At 54.1% G+C, this 12,343-nt stretch overlaps 1 protein-coding gene across 1 annotated transcript in view; it reads left to right on the forward strand.

Moving 5' to 3' along the window:
- Positions 1-7,565, forward strand: part of XKR7 (XK related 7) — a 29,161-nt gene extending 21,596 nt beyond the window's left edge. The window contains exon 3 of the mRNA XM_023626297.2: positions 496-7,565. Within this exon, the coding sequence (XP_023482065.2) occupies positions 496-1,451 (956 nt within the window). The 3' untranslated portion in view covers positions 1,452-7,565. The remainder of the gene's footprint in view (positions 1-495) is intronic.
- Positions 7,566-12,343: the final 4,778 nt, after the last annotated feature.

Raw genomic sequence — 12,343 nt, forward strand, 5'->3', positions numbered from 1 at the left:
TTCTTCCCATGCCCTCAGCTGTGCTGAGCTTGGCCAGCCCTCTCCACAGCCCAGTCTCATCCTGGTGGCCTATAGCTTCTAATAGTCCCCTCCTGGCCCCTCCATGCCCTAATCCTGACCCCCCTACTCTTCACCTCCTTTTCTACTCCCAGAGTCCTGGACCCTAATTTCCCCCACCCACCAAGACCCCTGAACCCTACCACCCCATGCTAGAGACCTGGACCTGCCCATTATGGAGTCCCAAATGACCCCCCTTCCCTCTCCCTCTGTGCTCCCACCTCTGCGGAAGTACCCAGTCCCGCCCCCTCTCACCCCCAGAAATTGCTTTGGAAGACCACCCACCCAGACCCTCCTCACACCCCTCCTGATTTGTAGACCCTCCCCTCACACCTCCTCAGAACCCAGCTCCTGACCCAGAACCCTCCCCCTCTCCCCAGACCCCTACCCAGACCCACCCCCTAACCCGCCCACCCCACCCCCACCCTGTCTCTGCAGCCCTCTCCACCTCCGCCTCCCTCGTGTCTCTGGCCTGGACGCTGGCCTCCTACCAGAAGGTGCTGCGGGACTCGAGGGATGACAAGCGGCCGCTGTCCTACAAGGGTGCTGTGGCCCAGGTGCTGTGGCACCTGTTCACCATCGCCGCCCGCAGCCTGGCCTTTGCGCTTTTCGCCAGCGTCTACAAGCTCTATTTTGGCATCTTCATTGTGGCCCACTGGTGCGTCATGACCTTCTGGGTCATCCAGGGTGAGACAGACTTCTGCATGTCCAAGTGGGAAGAGATCATCTACAACATGGTGGTGGGCATCATCTACATCTTCTGCTGGTTCAACGTCAAGGAGGGCCGCAGCCGCCGCCGCATGACCCTCTACTACTGCATCATCCTGCTGGAGAACGCCGCGCTCACCGGCTTCTGGTACTCCAGCCGCAACTTCGCCACCGACTTTCGCTCACTTATCCTGGTCTGTGTGGTGGCCTCCAGCTTCGCGCTGGGCATATTCTTCATGTGTGTCTACTACTGTCTCCTGCACCCCAACGGGCCCATGCTGGGTACCCAGGCACCAGGCTGCATCTGCCCTGAGTCCCCAGGGCCCTGCGGCCCACCAGCCGATGCTGTCACCAGTCCCCCGAGGTCCCTGCCGAGGACTACAGGCGCGGAGCGGGAAGGGGCCTCAGTGGGAGGCGAGCGTGCCGGGACCCCCACGCCACCTGTCTTCCAGGTGCGGCCTGGCTTGCCTCCCACACCAGTGGCCCGCACCTTGCGGACAGAGGGGCCTGTCATTCGGATTGACCTGCCTCGTAAGAAGTACCCTGCGTGGGATGCTCACTTTATTGACCGCCGGCTCCGGAAGACCATTTTGGCGCTGGAGTACTCCTCACCCAGCACACCCCGGTTGCAGTACCGGAGCGTGGGGATCTCCCAGGAGCTGCTGGAGTACGAGACCACGGTGTAGGCCACAGCCCCCCCAAAAAGGGACAAGCTTTGGCTGACCCCACATCGACCACAGTGTTGAGCCCAGAATTTCAGGGCCACCAGGCTAAGGGGGAGTGGATCTGTTGGTCCAAGGGTAGAGTGGCCCCACCATTGGGTTCTTTCAGGGGAGGGGGCAGCCTGTGGAGGCCCCAGACCTAGGCCCTGTTTTCAGCCCTGTGGCCCATTTCCAAAACTCCCCAGAACCAGGGCCCAGGGAATCAACTGGTGCTACACTCCTCGTGAGCTGACCCGCTTCATGGAGGCCTCCACCTCATGTCTGGTGCCAGGCGGCCCCACCCCTCTCCCCTGCCTGGAGGTGCCCACATGTCACCCCCTGTGGACCCACCAGAGAAAGGACACTGTCTGGGGTCCATGACCTAGGCCCTGTGCTCCTCAGGGGGGTGGGGGTGGGCTGCCTCTGTGGTGGGACGTGATCTCTGAGAAGGAGGGAGGAGGCCATGGAAGGAAGATGAGGGGTGAGGTGGGAGTGTCTGGTGGACAAGGCTGGTACAGTTCTTGTGAGGTCCAAAGTCTGGAGCCTGGGCAAGAGGGGGATTGAAGGAGGGAGTTGGGGTGGGGTGGGGAGTTGGGGGTGGGGGGCTGACAGTGCTGGAGCTGGACAGGAGAAAGAACCCGGAGACATCTGAGGGGTCCAGGCTGGCAGAAGCATGAGGGCCACAGATTTGAGGGAGGGGAACCCTCCATCCAGAGTGTAGAGAATGTTCCCAAAGTGAACTCCTCAGGAGACACTTTTTGTTAATGGGCTCTATTATGGATGAGGTTCCAGACACCTCAGGTGAAATGTTTCGAGGAGCCATTCTTTGTTCTAGATGAGCATCTAGAGCATTTCTTCTAGATAAAGGTCTTGAATACAACAGATAAAATGTCTAGGGAGATACTCTGTCTAGTCTCAATTATAGATGAGGTTCTAGCACATTTAGCAGAGGAATTGTTCTAGAGAGACATTGCCGGTTCTAGATTAAGTTCTAGAACACATCACTGATAAAACGTCCTAGGGAGAGGACATCCCTGAGGGAGTCACTCTGATCTGGATTCTGTTTAAAGGGTGAGGGCACTGGAGCGCTGCTGCTCTGCTCTGGAGGATTGAAGCTCCTGCCATAATGGTGGGGGAGGGGGCTCTAGAACCACACACGAGTGGAACATTCTAGGAATGGGTATCCCAGTTCTAGACTTCTGGGGTTTATAGGAGTTCTGTGCCCCTGTCCACCTTGCTCCACAGCCACCTTCCCAAAAGGAAATCATCCTCAGAACACCTGAGCCATTTCAACTGCCAAGTGGTTTCCAGCTGGAAAAAATTAGCTCTGGGGATGTGACATGAATCTCGGCTCTCAACCACCCTGCAGATGCAGCTTCCTGGGGCGGCAGATGGAAAACTGATTTGTTTTCCCTCACACCTGACAACCCTCCATTCCCAGGGCCTGAACATCCTCGGGTGCCCATGAGACCACCCACCCAGGGCCCCCCTCTCCACTTGGGACAACCAGTCCTGAATAGGGTGGGGGAGTATGGGAGTAGGGGTTCTGTAGGGTGAGGCGACAGAGCCTCTAAGCAGAGCTTGGAACCTGTCCCCCCGCACCCTCCCCCCGCCATGTTCCCACACCCCCAGGCCAACCTAGGTGCGTTCACTGCAAGGGCACAGCTGGTGATGTTAAGGACAGATGTAGACCTGGGGTGGGCATGAGGTGGACCATGAGAGTCCTAGACTATGCAAATTGGAGGGGCACTTAGCCCTCTCTGATTCAGCCTCCCTTGGGTTATAGATGGGAAACTGAGGCCCAGAGTAGTGGCTAGTCTCATGAGGTCCCAGACTCCTGGCTGTCCCATCAGATAGTGACGGGTGACAGTGAATTTGCTGAGGATGCAGGGATGGGGCCATGCTCAGGGTGCAAGTTGACCCCAAAGGCAGAGAGGGCAGGACTGCCCCCATTCACACATATACACAAGCACACATCACACCCGTGACGCAAGTCACCTCACCCCCTGGCACACAGGCAACTGCACAGACCCCCACACAGGCCGAGATGGTGTGTGCATCCTCTCACCAATGCGCCAAGAATGCTTTTCCTTCTTTCTCCTACTTCTCTGATCTCTAAGAAGCCTCAGGAACCAGGCCTGAAGGTGCTGGGTGGTGGGGGAAGCCCAAGGCTGACCCAGACCCCCTCTGGTGGCTTCAACTGTCCTCCTTGTCCTCTGCCCAAATCTGTCTTCAGAGACTGGATTCCATGGCCAGTGACCCACACGTCAAAGGTGGGAGCATTGAGGATGTGGTCCCAGATCCTGCTGATCGTTTCTCCAGGGCGGACTGTGCCAGGAGTTTTCACCCCATGTGGTTTCTCTTAAATGCCCCCCTGCTTGAAACATCCCTACAAGAGAGGTGTTATCAACCCATCTTTCAGAGGAGGAAACTGAGGCTCAGGGATGACATGAGGGTCACCCATGGCAAGTTGTTTTACTCCCCAGTGTCCTAGAATGGCCCATCCGGCTGCCCCATTCTCCAGCATCCTAGAAGGAACTGTTAAAAATCTCCTCCCCAGGAGCTGGGAGTCCTTACAGCTCCAGGAGATGCCCAGGGAACCAGGGAATAGGAACGAGGAGGCAGAGCTGGCAGGCTGAGGCGTGGCTTCAGGCTCTTGGGGAAGCCAGGGCCACATTTTTGGACCTTATTCCATCCCCACCCACCACATTCTCATCCTACAAAACCTTCCCTCAGGGCCTCTGCCTGCAAGGACATCTGAGCACGGGAAACGGCAACAGTCAGAGGGCTCTGTGGCTAAAGGGCCGGAGGAGAGGGCTGCAGGCACCTTCTCCTGCCTCACCCTCAGGAAAGAGCTCAGCCCCATAAGGACCCCCCACATACACCCAGGAGCTCAGGACCCCATCCCTCCCAGGCCTGAGGTCCCCCTCTCCACTGGCCTGTCCTCCACTTCATCCGGTCCCTGCCAGTCCCCTCGTTTCACTGGAATAGAGAAGTCAGTGTGAGGAAGGGGCGCCATCCATTCGAGCTGTTGTTTGGTTTTCCTTTCTGTGACACAATCTACCTCAGCCATTCTCTCCCCCCTGCTAGGATTGGACCCCCCGGGTTCCTGCCTCCTGCTCCCCATTCATTCCCTGTCCCCTGCCCCAGCCTGGCTGCTCAGTCCTCCCCAGGATCCCTACAGGGTCCCTGCAGTGAGAGAAGATTCCAGAACCACAGCCCAGAGGGGCCCTTGGGGCCCCCTAAGAAAGCTGCCCTCTACATCTACTATAGAGGAGAAATGAAGGCCCAGAGAGGGCCAGAGACTTGCTCAACATCACACAGGAAGTCAGTGGTAGAGTTAGGCTTTTCCTGGGAATGAGAGGTAGTTGGGTCTGTCTTAATTTTGCCAAGAATAGAAGAAAACAGGACCAAATATGTCAGGCTCTGCCCTTCCTTCAGTATCTCTACTCCTAGGAGAACTTGTCCCCATTCCCAGGACAGACTTCTGTCTCCCAGTTTTCTTGACTGATCCCCAAGGCTGCTGACTGTGCTCCCCAACCCTCTCCAGGCACCACACCCCTCTCATCGCTCTTCCATGCACTGATTACCACGTGCCTTGTAACTGTCACCCTGGTTGGACAGCACAGCTCTCCACCCCTCCCCAGCAGGGGGCTCCCTGACAAGGAAGACTTTCTTGGTCCCCTCCTCTCATCTGCCTCATCCTTCTGTCTCCCCTAAACCTGCCTTACCCCCAGCCAGCTCCCTGCTACATCTGTGTCCCACAGAGTTGTGTCACCCATGAGAGTCAGGGAAAGCAGAAGGCAGGGAGGTGAGGCCTGAGGAATGTCCAGATCTTGAGGTAAGGGCCAAGGAAGCTGGGAGTATCCAGGGAAGATCTTGCCTGGCAGCCCCCAGTGCCCTCCTAAGTGCTGAAGTTCCACAGGGCCTTCCCTTGGAGCTCAGCTGGGCTTGGCATTCACAGAAACCTCAGGCAGGGTGGGGAAGATTTTCTGGGGCAGGGGGGTGCATGGGTTGCAAATTCAAATACCTTCAGGTAATAAAAGTGAAAGAAGTGGAGGTGCTAGACAATAGGGAGTGGTGAGGACTGTGGCAAACAGGGGAGTACACGACCCGCCCATAGGCCCTAAAATTCAAATTTTTGAAAAACCCTGTGCTGGCCAAACCGAATACTCATATTTGGCCCATGGGCCACCAGTTTGAAACCTCTGGTTCAGAATATTAAAAAGGTTCTACTGCAGAGTCCAGAAACCCCTCTGAGGAAGTCAAGGACAGGGGCTCTGGCTCCCTCTGAGACTTTTCTAGTCCAATTCTAAACCCTGTCTACCTGGCCACCTGAGAACAGGCCCACTGCTCTCTCAGCTAAAAGGGGAGGGAGGTCTGGGCGTCCACAGGGTCCCTGGTTTGGAAATCATCATCTGATAAGGGCTACAGCCCCGCAGTGCCTGAGGCGGGCAGTTTAGGGGCTGAGGTCTTCTCCAGTTTGGGGGACCCTGGTTAAGAGGAAAGCGCATTGGGTGGGAGGAGAATCCAGGTACAGGATGAGGACTGAAAGCCAGGACCCAGCTGCCCCCATCCTGTGCTGGCCGCTGCCACTCTTCGGCTGCTGTCTCCCTCCCAGATAAAGCTGGAGACCACATTGGGGTGGGGGCGGGGAGGAGCTGTCAATTTCTGTACTAACGTGCTTTGTGATGTCTCAGTGAAAGGGACTGAGTGCCAAGCCACATGGGCAGCCGTGGGGATGGGGCCTATGTTCCCTCTTCCCAACCAGAGGCTTCTGAGACCCTGGGGCTGGGACAAGGGACTGTATTGTGCCACTCTGGTTGGGGAGGGGCTAGCACATTCCTGGGTTCTTCATTTCTGCAGGTGAGGGGAGGAAGAGCAGGAAATTGTGGAAGTGAGAAAGAAGGCCGGGTCCAGGGCTGGCATGGTTCCTAGAGGCAGAAAACTCCCAGGGGGTAGAGGGTGATCCTCTCATGCCTGGCCTCATCCACCCTTCCCTTCTCACGGCAAGGAGGGGGTGCCCTCTCCCCAGCAACCCTGGCCTTTATTCTATGCACAATCATTGTAAGGGCACCCCCAGGCCAGGCTGAGGGGTGGGGGCCCTGGGGAACCTGCAATAATCCCAGTGGAGGGTTAGCCTGAGACCAAAGGAGGTGAGACAGGCACCAAGTGGGAAAAGGCTATTCCTCCATCTTTCTTTCGCCCAAATCCCAGAATCCAAACCGGGCCTGTCTTCACTGGGCTAACCCACCCAAACCTGGGAAGGCCTCATGTAAACACAGCCCCTAAAACCCCCTTGGTTTTCCAAACCAGTCATAAAACAGCTGGAAGGGAGGGGAAGGATTCCCAGAGCTCCCTCTTACTATGTTCACCCCTGAGGATCCTATAGTTTGGGAGATTTTTCTCCCAAACAGGCCTCACTTCTTGAAGAATAATTAATTTTCCCACATTGAATTAACTCAAGTGGATCTTCTGATTGCAGATAAATTTCGAGGCCGCATGTTGGCTTCTAGGGCTTGAGGGAGGGGCAGTCTCTGTATTCTATTGGAATGTTCAATACACAGTTCTCAAGAGCACTCAGTGGGCCCCCATTCCTGCCTCCACCCAGGTGCGAATCAGTGGTTTAATCATCCAGCGTCTGTTTCACTGAAGGGGAAGGCCCAGCGAGGCAGCCTGCTCAAGGTCACAAAACGAGTTGGTGGCTGGGTGGGGCCAGAGCCCAGGTCCTTTGGGGTCCCACCAGAACACCCCCAGCCCTGATGCCCCTCTTCCACTTGTTCTCCCACTCCAGGAACCACTAGCCATGCCTGAGGGGCTGATTTCCCTCCCTCAGCACAAATCCGGGGGATTCTTCCATCCCTAATTGGCCCCCACCCCTGCCCACTTCTGCTCCTGTTCCTGGCCCACCTCCTGGTATTGACTACATCTGTGCCATCCTCAGTCCCACCCCCGCTCACCCCTCTGCGCTTCCCCCAGGAGGGGGAGGGGGCTCCAAGCTGGGGCTTCTGTACTGAGACTCTTTTGTACACCACAAACTTTTTGTATATTTTTAATTTTGCTGCGACATGAGATATTAAAAGTCATTTCAGTACGTGCTGTTTGTGTCCCATTGTGTTGGCTGTTCTGGGCCACAGGAAGATGAGGAAGGAGGGAGCGGGGAGGAAGGATACCCTCTGCCACAATCCCTGTGGTTCCTTTAAGAGACAGAGGTATTTGGTTGGGAGAGGACAGGCCATTACACAAAGTTCCCTGTTGATTGGACAGAGCCTCCATCAATCAACCAAAATCTCAGGGCCAAAGGTTTTTAGGGATTATCTCCAAACTCTTCACTTTACAGATAAGGAAAAAAGAGAGTTGGGGGGTGGGGACAGACTTGCCAGAGGTCACAGAATGAGTCCATGACAAAAATCAGGAACCAGACTGAAGTTCCTAACTCCATTAAAACAAATATTTATTGAGTGCCTACTATGTGCCAGACACTGTTCTAGGAACGCTGAACAAGAAAGATATAAAACAAGCATTGCCCCTGACAGGTCTCCCTGCCTCCAGGGTCTCCACCCTCTAATCCAGTGGTTCTCAAACTTCAAGGTGCCTCTGAATCACCTGGGGGCCAGGGGGCTTGTTGTTGTTGTTTGGTTTTTTTTGAGGAAGATCAGCCCTGAGCTAACATCTGCCGCCAATCCTCCTCTTTTTGCTGAGGAAGACTGGCCCTGAGTTAACATCTGTGCCCATCTTCCTCTACTTTATATGTGGGACACCTACCATAGCATGGCTTGCCAAGCCGTGCCAAACCATGCTGTGCCATGTCCACACCCAGGATCTGAACCCGCAGACTCCGGGCCACCACCGAAGCAGAACATGCGACATGCGAACTTAACTGCTGCGCCACCAGGCCGGCCCTCAGTGGGGCTTGTTTTAAATGCAGATTTCCATCTCCATAACCAGTGTACAGAGCATGCCTGGGAATCTGCATTTTAAAGGTTCTCCAGGGGATTCTGGCACAAGGGGTCTGAAGACCTCACTTTGAGGACTACTGCTTGAATGCCTCTTCCCACAAACCTGATCATGACATTTCCTTGCTTTGGAACTTCCCATGGCTCCCCTGGGCCTTCAGGATAAAGGGCAAACCCTTTGCCTGATGCTGCCTTTTCACAACCTGGGCCCAAAGTACCTCTTGAGCCTCCTCTCCAACATTACCCCGCCCGGCCCTCATAGCCTCTCCAAACCACCCATCTCCCTGTATCTGTGAGCCTCCCCTGGCTGCCACCCATGGGCCTTTCTCACTATTCTTTCGTGCAGGTGGAACCCCAATCCCTAGGGGCCACCAGCCCAAGCGCTCAGGGAATGTAGCGCCCCACCTGGCTCCAGGACGCAAGTCACAATTGGCCTAAGACAGTGGATCTCAAAATGTGATCCCCAGACCAGTAGCACCAGGGAACTTGGTAGAAATGCTGATTCTCAGGTTCCACCCCCCAGACCTACCCAATCAGCCAATTCAGGAGCAGCAAGTTCTCATAAGCCTCCCAGGTGATTCGGATATCCACCCAAGCTTGGGAACCATTGGTCCAAGATCATTCCCCTGACTGAGGATTGGTGGAGGCAGGGGCATGTGACCCAAATCTGTAAGGCAGAGACTGCCATGTGTCTCCAGTATCCATGCTCCCTTTTTTCTACAAGGTGATTTTTACCTGGGCACATGGCCACCCAGAATAGAAGACTACATTTCCCAGCCTCCTTTGCAATTTAGGCATTGCCATGGAAACAAGTTCTGGTCAATTGGAATATGAGCAGTAGAACTTTGTGCTACTTGCAGATCATCCCTCCCTTTAAGGGGAGGAGTTGTGCTCACCCCTGGCTGGGTTTACCCTTCCTACTTACTGGACTGCAGCTGTGTGGAGAGCCATCTTGAAGTTGAGAGCAAAACCTTGGTATGGTGGAGCAACAAGACAGGAAGCCCCTGGGTCCGGGACACATGGAGCTGCCGTACCTGCCCTGGATTGCTTATGTAATGGAAGAGAGAAACTACTATCATGTTTAAGCCACTGTTATTTGGGCCTTTGTTACAGCCGAAATACATCCTGCCTAATACATCTGGCTCCTAGATTCCTAAGGGAAGTCTTTTGAAGAATCTCTGGGAAAGATTTTCCTTCACAATAAAAAGACGCAGGAGATGGGAAACCCTTGGCCTCATCCAGGGTTGCTGGCATCAAAAGCAGGCTGATGATGGATGGCGTCATGTATGCATTACTCCTAAAGCCACGGCCGCCCTCTCACCAGCTGGGCTGGTTTGCTAGGGCTGCTGTAACAGAATACCACAGACTGGCTGACTTAACGGAAATTTATTTTCTCACAATTCTGGAGGCTAGAAATCCAAGATCAAGGTGTCAGCAGTTAAGTTCGCATGTCGCATGTTCTGCTTCGGTGGTGGCCCGGAGTCTGCGGGTTCAGATCCTGGGTGTGGACATGGCACAGCATGGTTTGGCACGGCTTGGCAAGCCATGCTATGGTAGGTGTCCCACAAATAAAGTAGAGGAAGATGGGCACAGATGTTAACTCAGGGCCAGTCTTCCTCACGTGCGCACCCCTGTTGCCTCTCTGGGTGTCCAAATTTCTTCTTCTTCTTTTTTTTTTTTTTTGAGGAAGATTAGCCCTGAACTAACATCTGCTGCCAGTCCTCCTCTTTTTTGCTCAGGAAGACTGGCCCTGAGCTAATATCCATGCCCATCTTCCTCTACTTTCTTTGTGGGACACCTACCACAGCATGGCTTTTGCCAAGTGGTGCCATGTCCAAACTGGGATCCAAACTGGAGAACCCCAGGCTGCCAAAGCGGAACGTGTGCACTTAACTGCTGTGCCACCGGGCCGGCCCCAAAATTTCTTCTTCTTAGAAGGACACCAGACTAGATTACAGCCCACTCTACAGCCTCATTTTAACTTAATCACCTCTTTAAAGGCCTTATCTCCAAAAACAGTCTCATTCTGAGGTACTGGGTGTTAGGGCTTCAACATACAAATTTTGGGAGACACAGTTCAGCCTATTGCAGCATTAAAGCAGAAAATGTACGTAACTTGATTCCATTTTTGAGCTGCTCGATTAACCAGCCCTGAAATCACCATTGGACTGCTTACCTTGAGAGAGAATAAATTTTCCTTGTTGTCTAAGCCAACTTTGATCAGATAGTCTATTCTTCGCAGCCAAAAACATCGCAACTCACACACCGTGTGTGTTTGCTCAAGCTGTTCCCTCTGCCTGGAGTGACCTTCCTTCCATATGCCCTTCAAGGCTTGGCTTGACTGCCACGGTCTTGGTGAATGGCTCCTGATTGTGCCTTCCGCAACAGGTCGCTTGCCTTGTATCAAAGTTCTCTGCTTCTACGTCTTTCTCTCTGAGCAGATCAGGGTCAGCATATGCACTGTACACCTGCTGCCACATTGCCCCCTCTGGTCCCATGGCAGGCATTGATAATCAATCCCTTTTTCATGCTGGGAGTAGATCTGGTTTTTATAATCCTCTACACAGCACTCAGGCAGCCCCTGCCAGTCAGCTGGAGGTGGTTCAAAAGAGATGAATTTTATTTCCCGCAACTGTTAAGTCTTTGAGAGCAGGGACTTTATTTTACTCATCTCTTTTTTAATTCACGAGCTAATTTTAATAATAGATATTACCATTGTATGCTTCTGTTCCCATTTATTCCCTGCAGCAGCCTCCTGAGACAAGCACCATCATTATCCTTCTTTTGACACGAGACTCTGAGGCTGCGAGAGATGAACTACCTCATTCAAGGTCATGCATATTTGAACCTGGGTCCACCTGTTTCCACCCACTTCCACTGACATTTACTAGGCACTTGATCTGCTCATGGCCCCGGGTGGGCACTGCAGAGAATACAGAGATAGTTTGCTCTTTCAGTGGCATTTGGAATGCTTCTTGTCCTATTTCAGATTCTCAGCAGTTCAGCAATGTTTGGAGGAAGTCCAGGCATAATAGAATTCCCCATTTTACAGATAGGGAGACTGAGGCTCAGAGAGAGGAAGAGACTTGCAAGAGCAAGAGACCACCTTTCATCTCCTGCCGCCACTCTGAGGGTGGGAATTTGGGACTTGCTCAAGGGGTTAAGTGGGAGTTATGATTTCCGGAGCAGAGTCGGGGACTGGGGCCCACATCCTGGCCTCTTCCTGTTGGCCGGGCAGGCTGACGGGGATCTCACTTCCTGCTGCTGGGAGGTGGCTGGCAGGATGTAGGGGAGCAGGAGGGAGTGGCTCTGTGAGTTTGCACCAAGCAGCCTGGGCCATTTCCCCTCCCTGAAGGAGGGAAGCAGGAAGGCTGGTGGCTGGGAGTCTCCTGCGGCCCTCACACCCAGGGAGCTCTGACCCTCCCTCCAACGGGCACTGACCTGGACACCCAGCTTCCAGAAAAAACTTTAAAAACAGTCCTCTGCGCTGGCCCCTGCTCTTCTCAGTTGAGGGCTGCTATCTCCTGCACGGCCTGACGTCTTTCTTGCCACACCTCGGACTGCAGGGCGGAGCTTTGGAATTATTGTTCCCTTTGGAAAGATGAGGAAGCTGAGGCAGAGAGGTTACAGTAAGCAGCCTGCCCTGGATCATACTGCAGATCAGTTCCAGAGCTCGGGTCCCCAGAACCCAGGTGTCATGGCAACGGGAGGATGGGTCAATTAGGACTTTTCCAACTGTCCTGGGGGGTCCTGCAGAGCACACAGGCCCTGGAAGTAAGGAACTAGGCCTCAGATCCAGACCAGGCAGAAATCCCAGGTTCTCCTCCTATTCACTGTGTGACCTCCTTGGGCCAGCCTCGGCAGTGGAGTCTGTCTTTAAAATCTGTATGGTAGGTATAATAATGGTACACCAATGTTATG

This window comes from Equus caballus, chromosome 22 (assembly GCF_041296265.1).
Source record: "Equus caballus isolate H_3958 breed thoroughbred chromosome 22, TB-T2T, whole genome shotgun sequence".
Lineage (NCBI taxonomy): Eukaryota > Metazoa > Chordata > Mammalia > Perissodactyla > Equidae > Equus > Equus caballus.